The sequence below is a fragment of the Pseudochaenichthys georgianus genome, chromosome 7 (assembly GCF_902827115.2).
Source record: "Pseudochaenichthys georgianus chromosome 7, fPseGeo1.2, whole genome shotgun sequence".
In the NCBI taxonomy this organism is placed as follows: Eukaryota; Metazoa; Chordata; class Actinopteri; order Perciformes; family Channichthyidae; genus Pseudochaenichthys; species Pseudochaenichthys georgianus.
The window spans coordinates 38,933,537-38,949,150 of record NC_047509.1 but is presented as its reverse complement, the minus strand read 5'-3'; the positions used below and the strand labels follow the sequence as shown (position 1 = coordinate 38,949,150).

At 41.5% G+C, this 15,614-nt stretch overlaps 1 protein-coding gene across 1 annotated transcript; it reads left to right on the top strand.

Annotated features, from left to right (window-relative positions):
• Positions 1 to 2,184: 2,184 nt before the first annotated feature.
• renbp (renin binding protein) lies at positions 2,185 to 14,429 on the top strand. Its single transcript, XM_034087452.1, has 11 exons — positions 2,185 to 2,288; positions 3,819 to 3,924; positions 4,031 to 4,106; positions 4,303 to 4,378; positions 6,629 to 6,810; positions 8,490 to 8,717; positions 11,181 to 11,262; positions 11,375 to 11,550; positions 12,200 to 12,331; positions 13,173 to 13,260; positions 13,587 to 14,429. Exons 2-11 carry the CDS (start codon positions 3,824 to 3,826, stop codon positions 13,658 to 13,660), a joined length of 1,215 nt encoding a protein of 404 aa, XP_033943343.1. The 5' UTR covers positions 2,185 to 2,288; positions 3,819 to 3,823; the 3' UTR covers positions 13,661 to 14,429.
• The last annotated feature ends 1,185 nt before the right edge of the window (positions 14,430 to 15,614 follow it).

Sequence of the window (15,614 nt, the reverse complement as noted above, 5' to 3'; positions counted from 1 at the left end):
CACCTCGGTAGCACTTGGTCTTTCGGGGACTTGAACTGGTGACCTTCCAGTTCCCAAGCCAAGTCCCTATCGACTTCGCCACCACCGCACTGTCATGGGGACATTACGGCTACAACAACTGGCGCCATGCTCTTATAGGCTACGTGATAAGGGACTGGGAAGGCATAATCAAACAAAGAGCACATAGATCCATAGGTCTCTTAATGTTGCTCTCAAAGTGCACCAGAGTGATGGTTTTAACTTCAATATTAAAAAAAAAAAATCTTCCCGGGGGAGCATGCCCCCGGACACCCCCCCAGGGGAGGTGAGGACCCCCCTAGAGGGTGTTAGGTCCACTCCCCACTTATAAAAATAGCACTTTACCACTGCACCCTCTCTAATCTCAGATGCACCCTGAGTCATTTTGTTCTGGAACCGGGCCTGAGCAGGAGACGAGAGACAAGCAGCAGGAGACGAGAGACAAGCAGGAGGAGACGAGAGACAAGCAGGAGGAGCAGCGTTTGCAGGCGGAGGAGGCGGCGTTGAAACCGGGTGGCTGACTGGTTGTCCCGAAGCCGAGACTGCACAGACACTGTGCTTCCTGGTAGTGATGTTACGTATTGCGCCGAGGCTTCGGAGCGTGTGTCGAGTAATCCCCGAAGCTTTCTGTGAAGCTTGTATCGAGGCTTGTATCGTTTTGGGCCAGTGACGTCATCGATGACAAACGAAGCCTCGCTGCCTGTCGATACCACGTGACTGCTTCACGAAGCGATTCAGATCGGTTGAACCGTTGAACCCATGGATGGTTGAACCACAGTGCTGATATTACCCATGCCATGGATGTATAATAAGAACCATATTACCCCTCCTGTACCCGGGCCCGGTGACACGATGGAATTAAGAGAGCTCAGACCCTCACTCATATAGAGGTCGGAACATGTCATAAGTATAAATAGATACAAGCATAAATAAATGTAGGAATAAAAACATGAATAAATATGTTGCAGTGTTTTCAGAGAGATTCATCGTGTGTGCTGCGGCTCAGCTGGAAAGCAGTTGACTCATGACCGCAGGGTCTCTGGTTCAACGACTGGACAATACGTCTTTTTTGTTGTTTATAAAAGCTACAGCTAAATGAGATAATGTAGTTAATAAATGTATTCTTTGATATGGTTTAGCCTTTCTCCGGATACAACATGGTTACGTTTAAGAATATTATTAAGGAATACAAATCCCTCTTTGCAATGTTTAGCAGCCTCCTTAGGCTTTTCAATCACAATCATTAAACTGGAATAAATACAATATTGTTAACATGAAAATATGATTTTATGTTCGTTGTTTAGAGTTATTCTAAGGCTTTACTCAATGGGGACTCTGTATGAGATAGAGCACACTGTTGAGATGTCCAATCTGCCTGTTGTACACACTTTGACCAGCAGGGGGTTTGTGTTCAAATGAAGCCCATGATGAAGCCTCATGAGATGAACCCTTCATCTCGCCATCACTACTTCCTGGGGAGAGGGGGAAGGAAATGTGACACTGACGGCTTCAGGCCGGGTAAAATGGCACTTTATTAGCGTGATTGCACAGTATATGTTGTCTGTGGCTGATGATTGTGTGCACCTGGTGTCCTGTGTTGTCTCCTCCCCCCTCACCTGTGTCGTGTTGTGCTGATTAGAGTGTGTGTATTTAGGCTCTGTTTCTCTGTCTGTTGAGGGGGCTGGGTGTGTGTGTGAGATCCTTGTGGCTGCAGGATGTGTGAAAGGAGAACCGCAGGATTGAGGCGGTGAACTTTGTGCCCATGATTTTAATAAATGCCCACGTCGGGTTATATTTTTGGACGTTCTGCCTCTGCCTCCTTGCTTGGTCTGGGCCGCTCAACGGTCAGCTTCACAGACTGATTTTAAATGCCATTTTCTTAATGTCTTTCATTTTTTGTAAAGCACTTTGAATTGCCTTGTGTTGAAAAGTGCTATATAAATAAACTTGCCTTGCCTTACTGTATATGATGATTGTTGAAAATGTACTTGTACCATAGAAGGCCAGCTCGACCAGTTGGTAGAGGCTCATATAAACAAAACTAAACAAAACTGTGTGGTTATGTGTGGCCCATTTGATAAAAAAATGCACACAAATAATGTTTCCATATTTTTTGTCTTGGTGTGGCAGTTAAAGGGTTAATGTAGATTCAGCAGATCCTCTTCCTGGGATGGTCATATGACCGTCAGAGAGCACACACACACACACACACACACAAACACACTTTATACTGTAGGCTCCACAGCAGTCTGTCTCTTCACTACTCGAAGGTAAGAACTCTTTCCCGGCACACTTTGCCTTTTCTCTGCCGCTGAACCCGACCGATAGCCTGCATGAGAAACATCATGTGGACTGACTGCAAATGCATTGTTTTTATCGCTTTTGACGAGGCCAAAAAACATTGAATTTTGATCGGATTTTAGAATATAAATAATGTCTAGCTTGCATTTTACCTTTGGTGGCGAAAGATGTTCGACATAACAAGAAGACGCGCTTGAACTGATCGGTGCGTTTCGCCTCGAGCATTAATGGAACATATCGTCTGTTTATAGTTCTGATGATCTGCTAATATGACTTCCATTTCGGGGAACTACTCAAAAATGTAAATAAAACACTATCTCTTAAAGCAGGGCTGCGCGGTGTTTGATATGACAGATAATGAACAGGGGAAAAGTGAATGAGAAGCTGTATTAATTCATTAAAATGCTCTTTGATCATCATTAAGTATGCCTAATTATTTTTATTTTTTTCATATTCTGGCGTGCTTTTGACTTGGGAGGGTAAATGTAATCAGTTACAATGACTAGTTACCTGTCTTCAGTAACCTAATCTGAGTATCACAAAATAAGAGTAATGTAACCTGATGACTTTGCACTACTTTTGGATTGTATTTGTCTGACACATGTTGCAACAATCCCTGATGTCTGTTGCAACTGTCCCAGGGTTGTTGTTTTTGTTGCAACATCTGACTTGTTCCTTACAAATACATGCTGTGCACAATCTTATATGTACAATCATCCTTAATCGGTTTGGGAAATAAGCAACATGTACATGTATTGTATAATAATGCGGTTGGTCAAGACGAAGAGTAAACTGAAAGAAAGAGTGTTGCATCAATCCCCAGTGAATGGACCTGAAACAAATAGCACCTTACTTATTTACATCAGTCAGTTTGTTTGTGTTAAAGTTTGACTGGTGAATCCCATGCAACTCTTAAACACCAAAACAACAACAAAAACAAACATACTTATGCCAGGATGTTAGAATTTTTTTTTTGCAAAAGCTTTTGTGAGATTGCGCTTCCTGACAACCGAGTCTAACCTAACCATTCTTGTAGGCTGTTATTGCGACTTTAGTAAAGCAGGCTGTACTGGTTTCAGCCTGCGGGGGGCGCGGGAGAAACACCCACAAACCAATTCCTTCCACTTCCATGTATCACAACAAACAGGCAGAAATCCAATGCAGTACCAGTTCCTCTGAATCAATGGAGGGATTATTATGGTGAAATTGTTGCGGTTCTACAAAATTCTTAACTTCAATAACTCCAATAGCCAAGTTAATTTAGACAATCAGCTGAGGTGATGAGGAGGATGTTGCTCACAAGCCCCTGGGAGTCTTGTAGAACATATACAAAAAGTCAGAAGCCGATGTTCCTGCTTGGAAATAAGGAAATCTTCAAATCACTTTTCTAAATAGTTTGCCACTTTACCCAGAAGACTTCAAAGCCTGAATGTTTTGTTAAGTATTGTTTAGTAAGGCAGAAGAACATCATTCCTTCATCACAAACGTTCTCTTTAAAGGAGCCATGTCTGCAGTGAAGCTGGAGGAGTTTCGAGAGCGGATTCGTAAAGAACTGGACACCACAGTGGACTTCTGGCTCCAACACTCTCACGACCCTTTGCATGGGTATTGTATCTCCACTGAAATGCTGTTCAAATGAAAACCGTGTACGTCTGTTTGCATGCAGTGTGGTGTCCTTGTGATGACCTTTAACCTGTGTGTTGTGTTTCAGAGGCTTCTTCACCTGTTTGGGGAGGGATGGGGAGGTGTATGATGAGCTGAAGTACGTCTGGCTGCAGGGGAGACAGGTAAGACTGTGGCATAAACAAGAAGTCCAAAGATTGGTCGATTGATCCTCAACTATTTCGATAATCTTTAAAGTTTTAGTTCCTGTGACACGGTCAGAAAATGCCGTTTATGGAGTTTTCCTGCTACTATTTTAAAATAACCGTCAGTAGAAACCCATTAGATTATGTTGTATGAATCGTTTGTCTTTTTTCACAGGTGTGGATGTATTGCCGTCTGTACAGAACAATGGATCGCTTCCATAGGCCTGAAATCCTCGAAGCAGCAAAAGCAGGTGTGTGTGTGTGTGTGTGTGTGTGTGTGTGTGTGTGTGTGTGTGTGTGTGTGTGTGTGTGTGTGTGTGTGTGTGTGTGTGTGTGTGTGTGTGTGTGTGTGTGTGGTGTGTGTGTGTGTGTGTGTGTGTGTGTGTGTGTGTGTGTGTGTGTGTGTGTGTGTGTGTGTGTGTGTGTGTGTGTGTGTGTGTGTGTGTGTGTGTGTGTGTGTGTGTGTGTGTGTGTGTGTGTGTGTGTGTGTGTGTGTGTGTGTGTGTGTGTGTGTGTGTGTGTGTGTGTGTGTGTGTGGGCGCTGTCAGGCTGCTGTAATTGATATTGACTGGCACATCGCTCCTCTGTCAGCAGCGCCACGGGAGTACCCCCCCCACACACACACACACACACACACACACACACACACACATTCATAAATAATGAAGAGAAGATCGCGCAGAGACTAAACACCGTTTAGGCCCAATTTGTAGCCGACTCCCCGCGCGCCCTCTCCTCCATGCCCTTGCGCCGGCAGCGGCCTACCTTTGTCTCCCAGGATCCCGTCGATGCTGTGTTTGCTCTTCTTCTCCCCGTCTTCATCCTTCTTATCACACTCTTCCTCATCATCCTTTTTTCCAAACCGTGCTCGAAGTACACGGCTGATCGAACTCACTGAAAACACAGAGGCAGCTTCAGCAGGCTGTTCATCACAACAATAATCCTAATTGTGTGTGTGTGTGTGTGTGTGTGTGTGTGTGTGTGTGTGTGTGTGTGTGTGTGTGTGTGTGTGTGTGTGTGTGTGTGTGTGTGTGTGTGTGTGTGTGTGTGTGTGTGTGTGTGTGTGTGTGTGTGTGTGTGTGTGTGTGTGTGTGTGTGTGTGTGTGTGTGTGTGTGTGTGTGTGTGTGTGTGTGTGTGTGTGTGTGTGCGTGTGATCTCCTATGAAATCCTTTGGCTAGTCGTCGGTCTTCTAAGAATGCACCACTGAATTTTATATTAATACACAATATTATGCCGTCCTTGGAGAATGCAAAAAAAAAACTGTTCAAAGAAGACTATCGAAGAAATGATGTGTTCGCAGATCAAACTGAGTTACAGACCCCAGTATGTTTTTACTTTCTGTAATATGGATGTCCATAAGTAGGACACATTAAGACATGAGCTTCAGTTAAGTGGAACCTCCATGTTCCACACATCTGTTCACGGGTATATCTGTGTACCAGATGGGGCAGTGTGGCGTTCTTTTGTTGACCGAAGTGATTAGTGACCGTTGGGATGGTGCTTTCTGCTAATCATAAGAAAAGCAGCGCCAACGTGACGTCCCTGTTGGGTGGATCTGCAAGGTGCCATCTTTATGGGAACTTGGAAACAGGAGCACTTTGTATTTGTGGCACTATGAAGCTTTCAAAGAGTTTAACAGTACATTGTTATAAGTAGGAAATGCACACAATGAAGTATGGGTTCATTAAGATCAAAATATGAAATTCAGCAGCAATATATTTAGGACATTTCCACTATTTAGCACCTAAAAAGCCCAACTGTTGATTGTTTAATTTCTAGTTCAACTAGATGTGCAGCATTTTCTAAAATGTCCTGTCCAATCAAACGTTGGCAAACATTCACATGTTAAGCCTATGTCTAGATTACAACATGTTAAAGCTCAAATGTGTGAGATATGCCAGAATTGAATGATGAGAATGTTGAGATGCTAACTTTTGGACATACATTACATGAGTTTAGGAATTGAAATACTGCCCCCTATATCTTGGCTTGGAACTACACCTTTTTATAAAGGCTATACATATTGCTCATAATGATGTGTTGGATCCAAGCGGCAAACTCTGGGGAAGAGCCGGGACGCCAATACGGAAGTGCCACACACTGCAGTTCATATATTGGCCGCTAGGGACTGGCTGCAGAAAGGAGCAATTTCCATGTTCCATGTTAAAATGCCCAACTTTACAGCAGAAAAAAACATGTTTCTACCCCTGGATGCAATACATATTATTATGAATATAGTTAGGTTATTTATATTAGGTCTTAACGTTTTTGCATAAATTAGGGCATGGTCACATTGAGGTCCCGCCTCGGCTCCGCCTCTTTGCCCTGGAGCAGGCGGGAGTTGAACTCTGACGTCACTGTCGAGCCGTTTTTCCGACTCCGCCTACTATGGGCTTCTCGGCAACTCTGCAGAATCCTATGCGTGACGTCACGGACCCTACGTCCATTTATATATACAGTCTATGGTTGGATCATAAGCTATATTCTGTTTGTCTCTAAGGAGGAGCATTCCTGAGGAAGTTCACTCGTGTCCCCGGCGCCGGCAGTGGCCAGTGGAAGTGTGCCTTCTCCTTAACTAGAGACGGAAAAGCAGTGAAGATTCAGAGGACTATTTTCAGCGAGTGCTTCTACATTTTGGCCATGGACGAACTGAGCAGGGTTACTGGGGACAAGGGCATGCAGGTACAAAATACATATTAAACTAAATGATATATAGATTGAAATTGCTTGATTGAATAGAATGTGGATAGAAACTTCTTTAACTGATGGTAGGGCTAGATGGAAGTCTGGAAATCATTCAAATTGTCCTCTTGGGAACATCAATGGCTGAACCAAATGTTCCACATCGTGTTGGTGACAGGTCAAACGTAAACGCATCACTAAAGTCCCTGCATTGATAGGCTGAAGATAGATGTTGTAACTATAGAGCGGTGCAGGGATGATGTATTTCTGCAAGGCGACCCGGAGGTCAGCATATTGGGGCTCCCACTGAAAATCAGATGTTTCCATTGGATATCATAATATTGCAGAAATGAGCTCTGTGGCCAACACACGTTTATGACACGTATGTGCTTTGTTCTGCAGGATAATCTCCACACCACTGTTAGATTGCAAATTGCTAGAAGTAAAAAGCTTGGTAATGCTATAAAACAAATACTGTACGTTTAGTAGTCCTGTTCAGTTACTTGTTAGCAACAACTGTTTTTAGAACGCATAGCAGGGCCGTATTCATGGAGTCAACATTGGGGGGGACCAAAAATTCAATAACAATTTGAATACTAATTTCCTGCCATTCTAAAGGAAAATACATAAAAAATCACGAACACATTGGATACTTCAAAACCTGTTAAACCCCATGCCCCTGCCCGTGGGGGCAAAACACAACAATAGTCACGAAACTGTGTCCCAGGCATGAGTGTAGGAAGCATCCTCAATGTGGGTGGGACAATTTGACGGGGGGTGTGGGCGGGCGGGAGACCTAACCTCCTCTAGGGGGGCCCGGGGGCATGCTCCCCCGGGAAGATTTTTTTTTTTTTTTTTTTTGTTTACATGTTGAAGTTAAAAGCATCAATCTGGTGCACTTTGAGAGCAACATTAGGGACTAAATCTATAGATACATCTCAACAACACCCATGTGAAACAGAACTGAACAGATTTACTTTTTCTTTATGCATATTTTACAAATCACTCCCTTTTTAAACTGTAGTATGAGTTGGAATGATTTCATACCTGTTATTCTGTTATTCTCTTATTTTGTATAACTATAATGATCATATCAAGGTGTGCCTTGGAAATACTTGTTTTGCATCAATCTTGATACAGGGTACTTATTACATGTTATAGTTTGGATTCCTAAAGCTTTTAGTCTACCATCCCATCATTCAAGGGTGGTTTTTGTTAGCAACAACTGTTTTTAGAACGCATAGAAGCTTCAGACATTCACCAATGGGCTGATCACTAGTGTATTTTATTTCGTAGCACAAAACATGAAAACCTCTTCGCTTGTTTTAACCTTAGATCTTTTTCAGGTGTCTGACAACAATCATGTTAAAAATCATTAACTTCACGAAGAGGGAACCAGAAGTGCTAAAAGTCATTCCTGCACCACTCTATTGGATTTATATAGATACATGTTGCATTACTGAGTCGCTACCAGATGTGTTTAAATCCATACTTGAAGTGCCTCATAAGGGAGTCAGGAGCTGATGTGTTGCATTACTAGCTATCGTTCTGTACCCTGCACACACAGTTCACCAGAGATCAGCTGACTTTGTGTACCCCGTCACCCTGCCTGAACATGCTTATCCCTTTCCAGCAACATGATTGCACCATCGCTGACGGGCTCTGTCTTGTGTTTTTAGCTGGAGGCTGAGCAGATGATGGAGCAGCTGATCAGCTGGGTGCGGGAGGACCCGGCAGGCCTGGGCCGGCCCCAGCTTCCTGGAGACGTCCCCACCAACAGTATGGCAGTTCCCATGATGCTGTTGTGTCTGGTGCAGCAGCTCACTGAAGGCGGGGGGGCAGAGGTCGTTCAGAAGTACACAGAGCTGGCCAGCTGGTGTGTGCAGCAGATTCTACAACACATCCAGGTGTGGAACATGCAGCATGACTGATGCTCTGTGGCTCAAATGTCCTCAGATATAGTGAGTTAGTTTATGGTGTAGCATCCAAATCAGCATATACCAACTAGTGTTCATTTCGTCAGCTATTTTTTTATTTAGTTTGAGTCTTAGTCCTGTGTTAAATTTCCTTTTTAGTTTTAGTCATATTTAGTCACCTTCATCCTGTTTTTATTTAGTCAAGTTTTAGTCGACTAAAAGTCTGAGCATTTTAGTCTTATTTTAGTCAAAGAAAACTAATTATTTTAGTCTACTTTTTGTCAATGAAAACGGTTGAGTCTTTTTTAGTCATCAGATTATATAGAACATTTCAGTCAAACTAGTCTAGCCAAAACCAATAATTTGTCATTTTAGTATATAAATAAATAAGATTATATCTTGTCCTTATTTGATGAAAAACACAGATTGAATGATTTAAGCAGCTTTGCAGAGTATCTGGTCAGGTGTGTGGTGTTTTTACCAGCTGTGTTTTGGCCACATTGCTTCCCTTCTGATAAAACAATGCATTCGCTTTTTTTCTCCGCCTCATTGTAGCGAAAATGGGCCCAAATATCACATCGTTTCTTTCTCCCAAGCAGTGGTGGCTTTAGACTTTTCCGTTGTCAGTCATTTTGACGGACAGGATCGTAACATTTCCGTCTTAATCCATTATTACCCGTCGAGTGCACAATGTATCACTCACTCGCGCTGACGGGGGGGTATTCGGTTAACGCGACCACTGCTCCCAAGCCCTGTTGTTGCCATTTTATTTTCTGTTAAATAAGTTAGACCCGAGTCTTCCTGCCAGTTCATATTGTGCCGCTGCCCGGTGTAACTCAAATGTACCGCCGCGCGCAGCACAGAAACAGCTGCTGCTCTGCCGCAGCACCGGAAATGGAACCGCTGGGAGAAAAACTGACTATCAGAGATTTAACGTTATCTTTGATAATATTTCGTCTCCTCATTTTTCGTCAACGAAAGTAAAGAGAGATTTTGTCATAGTTTTTATTTAGTAAACTACATTTTCGTCTCGTCACTTTTCGTCAACGATATTGCATGATGATTTCGTTACAGTTATTGTTTACTGCCGTCGGTGCCGTCTCGTCATCGTCTCGTTTTCGTCATGGAAAAAAAGGTCGTTGACGAACATATTTCGTCATAGTTTTAGTCAACGAAATTAACACTAATACCAACACAATGAATAGTGTGTGACTCTTGTCTCAACCACTTGGGTTTAAAGCATGTAGGGCAAAGTTAGACAAGAGAGTAGCACAGAAAAGTGCTGCTAGACATAGTGACTACAACAGGGCTGTTGGAAAACTACCTTAGCTGGTGAGCTAACTGCTAACAACTTTCCACACCAACACATTTTATGTCAAAGTTCACCAGACGCTGAACTACATATTGTCACAGAAGTGCTTTGACTCTGGAGGCTAGCAGATCCAATGATTGTAATGATCAATCATGAACAAGTTTACACTTCTGGAAAAAATGATAGACTAGGGTGGTGTGCACATTAAAATACTGGGCGCAAAATGCTGTTTAACATTTGATTGCAGTCTAGCTGCTGGATGGTGGACCATAAAACATGGAAGTACTGTGGATGATATTTTTATAAACAAAAGAACATTCTCACTATATTACAGGTCAGGTTTATCAACATCAACTAAAACATAATCTCAATAAGGTTGTCAATTACTTTCATTATTTATGAATCTACAGATATAAATTGCTCCCTTTTTCTCATAACATACAAACAAATCAATATGGATCTATCATAACAAATAAACAAAACAATCTGTTCATTTTAAACTTGAACATGTCATGTCAAACATTTAAGATAGATACAAGTGTAAAGTCCATGTGCGTACTCACAGTGGTTTCTTTTGTTCTGCCTGCAGTCTCTGGACATATGGGAATTTTAAACAAAATTCACAGCCCCAAAAAAATACCCAGCCTACTTTCCTTAAGTTAACTTGTTCCCAAAACCCCATTGATTTTACATTACCATCGCTCAGTTTAAAATACTGGTTTGACATAGTCATAGCAATAACATATATATAACACTGACAAAAAGTGCACTGCTGTAGCTAGGCCAATTCTCCACTGTGCATCTGTATACTCATTATGTTTTGTACAATTATTAGCTCTTCTCAGATCATAAACGCCTAATATGCTACTTCAAGCACAGCTCTGCTAAAGAGAAACTCGAAATACAGCTAAAAAACTGTACTTTTGGCAAGGTAACAAACATTTTATCTTTAAAATCAACAAAACAGTGATAAGCAAACATCCATGTAAGTCAAAACATACTGCTGAGTAACGTCATATTGTAGAGCTTGTTTTTTTGTTGTTCTCATTCTCACTACTTACTTCACTTTGACTCTATTTGACAGGACTGCAAGTATCTGATTATTTAAACAACTATATTTGTCCTACTCCTGTAACTAACAGAGAGGCGGCACAGCTATTTTAGAGAATGTGTCTGTGGACGGAGCAGAGCTGCCGGGGTGCCAGGGCCGGCTGCAGAACCCAGGTGAACCACAGGCTGTACTTCCAGCTCTGCCAGGGAAGGCGAGGGGAGCTTGGGTCGAGATCTTTTCCTGACCTCAACATGTTCTGTTTCTCTCCCCCACACCCTGGCTCAGGCCACGCCCTGGAGGCCGGCTGGTTCCTGCTCCAGGTCAGCGCCCAGCAGAAGGACGAGGCTCTCCAGAGGACGGCCATCGACAAGTTCATGGAGCTCCCCTATCACAACGGCTGGGATAAAGAGCATGGCGGCCTCTTCTACTTCCTGGATGTTGACGGTCACTGCCCCACGCAGGTGAATAATCACTCATCGATACCTGAAGACGTTTTCCACCAGTCTATTCAACTCTGGTTTGCCACCTCAAGATGTTTGAATGAAAATAGCTTTTATAGATATCCATCACCTCAGTCACCTCTCTAAAAACATGCCTACTGCAGTATGTGAATCACATGTAGTATTCTGCAAATATAATGCAGTACAAGTACTAAAAAAAAATTCTACATGCTGGGGTCAGAACTGCACAAACATGTGTTCCATGTAACTTAGTTGAAGGTGTTTATGACCTTTCTTATTTAGGATTGTATCTTACACTTCTACCATAATGTTCTGAGCCCTTATGCACATTTTATTGAAATTATGAAATCATATTTTTACCAATGTATGACCAGAACATATTGCAATGCCGATCGTCATCCTAAATGAATCGTTATGTTTCCGATGATGCATGCCAGTATTATGTGGCATATAGTGTAAACCTAAAGATGCCCTGCCCCCCATCAAAAACACAAATACAGGACTATGAAGGTTGGGGAGTGAGAGGCTAGCCAGGGAATATTGTAGTGTTTTGCTTGTAATAGTACTTATTGTTCGCATCTGGTTGATTTCTTGAGTTGAATGAAATGTATGAGAGCAGGCCGTCTGATGCCGCTGTGTTGGTTTTCAGTTGGAATGGAATATGAAGCTGTGGTGGCCCCACTGTGAGGCCCTCATTGCCTTCCTGATGGCCTACAGTCACACCAGGGAGCCCGCACTCCTGCACAGGTTCTCTGAAGTCTTTGAATACACCTTCAAGCATGTGAGTTCACACTGCAGCCAAAGTATTACACACCAGAGGTCAGAGTACTTTTGGGTTGCATCATGGTATATTAACTTATTATAGGGCTAACATAATAATGAATGTCAGCTAAAGAAATGGGATTCTGTAACAGACCCTAAGACAGGGGTGTCAAACTCAAGGCCCGGGGGCCAAATCCGGCCCGCGACTTCATTTTCTGTGGCCCTGCAAGAGCTTGCAAAGATTATAATACGTTTGTTATACGGTTACATGCCGCTTTACAGAAGCAGGTTGCCCATAAACTACATGTCCCACAATGCATCTCGTTTTGTGACATGCGCACTGAAGAGACTTGCAATTATTTGCCCTGGACTTCTGCTTTCAGACGTAGTTAATTAGGAAGTTATTACCCTATCCAATAATAATCCAATTCAGAGGCAATAATGTAATATGTATAATACATTATTTTATATATATTATACGTTTATAAATGTATATTATTTATATAGTTACAACCGGCCCTTTGAGTGCAACCATAATGCTAATGTGGCCCGCGATGAAATTGAGTTTGACACCCCTGCCCTAAGACATCATTCTTCTTTGTTTGTGGTTCAATACTCAACGTATGCGCCTTTTCTGTGATACGCACAGTACACAGTAGCAGCTGGGCCGTGTGAGTTGTGTCATTTGAAGGTTAACATTTACAGAAAAGGCATGCCAGTAATGTAAATAAATAACTTTACATCCAAAGATCATATGTACTTTATTTGGAGGACTCAAGACAGATTTGCAGTGCTTTAAATAAAACCGATGTATTTGTATGATCCGCTGATGAACTATATGTGTGCCTGGTTCTGGACAGTTTCCTGATGCTCAGAAAGGCGAGTGGTTCGGCTATTTGACACAAGAAGGGAAAGTGGCACTGGATTTTAAAGGAGGCCCCTTTAAAGGTAAGAACATCATTTATGTTTCAAACAGAAGTAAATACCCCTGAAAGCGTTAGGAGTCATTTTCAGACGTTTTTAGGAATACTGCATATGTGGAGTATGACCTCCAGATGTTATTCTGTCAGCTAAGTCTCCGTCCTTGATCGCGTGTATCATATTATCAGCCTCATTCTTTGAGTTGACAAAAAAGTCTGTCTTTATTCGTCTATTTTTCAAACCACATGTGAAAGCACTTCCGTGATGCATCCGGTATTACCACAAACTCATTTCCAGTGGACGTTTCCTGCTTTGTCAGTTCAGTAAGATAATGTTTCTCCTCTCCTCTCTAGGGTTTTTCCATGTGCCTCGCTGCCTGTACATGTGTGAGCGTATGCTGGATGATATGCTGGCAAACAAGGCCTGAGCATTTTGACATGTTGACAAAAACAAACAATCAGGTTATGAAGCAAATTGCACTCATTTTCAAATATGCTTTGCTGTAAAGTTAGTTGTTGATCTCATTGAAAACATGCTGGCACAGAGCAGCTCATAGTGTTTATATTAAAGGTATAAGAAATATTACTTTATAAAACAATAGTGTTCTTTATATTATTTCTAGCCCCCAGTTTAATTTGGCATTAATGTGAGATACTTTCTGTAAGATATGTTTGATCTGACATTGCACCTACATGACATGAGAAGATATCCTACCATTTGAGGGACTTAAATGTCCACATGACAGAAGACAATGGTCCAGGTAGCCTTTGATGATTGGCAGGGTTTACACTCCGCATTCATACACAGTCTGCACATTGAGAAAGAGAAACCTACAAACACTCCTGTCCTCCCTCATCATATACCAAACATGATCATCAAAAATGTGTTTATATGTCAAAATGTGTCTTACAAATGCAGCATACTAAATGTTTAAACCAGCTTTGAACACCTTTTTATGGAAGTTGTTTATATATCCATTCCAGTTATTACATCTAGTTTAGCAATCAAGCTAGAAGCCAATGGATGGCTTTTTTATCTTAGTGAAGCATCACGTGTGTTGGAAAGATATTTAAGCTACTGTAGCTTTATGCTAATGCTATGCTTCTGTAGACAGGCTAATGTCTACAGGCTAATAAATGTATCTCATTTTGTATTGAAATATTGCAATATTATAAAATAAATGTGAAATACCTAAATGATGTCGTTGAATTCATTTGTAACCGGATCATTTAAATAGGCTATACGGCAGGTAATCAAAGAACATTTTATCGAGCCTGGAATCCTAGATAAATTACATTTTAATCTACCATAGTAAAAACAGCATGAGTTCTTTTTTAATCAATTTGTAAAGTTGCTAAGGCTAAATTGAGCTAACTGCAGTACATGTACTCAAGTACTGTACTTAAAGGTGGGGTAGGTCATTCACTTCAGAAACACTTGTTGTTATATTCCATGGAATGCTCTTAACATCCGATAGCAATGAATATCTTAAGTGCTTTGACAATAAATATATACAAATATTTCATCTGTGGAAGCCGTAGTACTGTAAAAAGCACGGCTAATCATTTGATCCGGCCCGGATAAAATAACTGGATCGCCTACCTGCCTGTCAGCCTTCCATCTGTGCACAAACTCAGGGCCGTTTCTTCCTATAGGCGGACTATGCGGGGGCGTAGGGCCCACGCGGCCACTAGGGGGCCCCCAAGCTGAACGTTTTTTTTGTTTTTTTTTCATCCGAAAAACAAAACGAGTTTAATTCATACACACAAAGATGAACAAAATTAGTAGAAGCGGGACGGCTGAAGCATAGCTTGTGGAAAGTAGCCCTCCCGTGCATCATCCTAATACAGCGACATTATTGCGTCAACAACGTATAGAAATGAAGGAGTACAAAGAAATAAAGAAAACAGGAGAAAAAATTAAATAAAAGTTAGGGCAGGAAAACAATAAATGCATATATACGAAAACTAGATATAGGGTCATTTTCTGCACATGTCAATAGCAGTTTCAACTATATTTTTTTGGAAATTAAAATACTATGTACTTGGCAAATTAATAATAATAATAATATATGCGTAATTGCATATAAAGATTATGAACAGTTATTTTCAAGTGGCTTTTTTTACATTCATATGTTCACGCTGTGGTTTGGAATTGCTTTTGAATGTTAGTAAGGCATTTTCTTATGGAAAATGTTGTGCATAATCAGTACTGTTTTAAGCTGTACTATGTCAACACATTTTAATAGATTGAGTTTTTTTAAATATGGGAGGAGTTGTGTGTTCATATTTACCAACACCACAGACTATTCGTAATACTTTTTTTTGGGATGTTATTATTTTTTGTAGATTTGACGTGTTTCCCCATATTTCGGAGCAGTA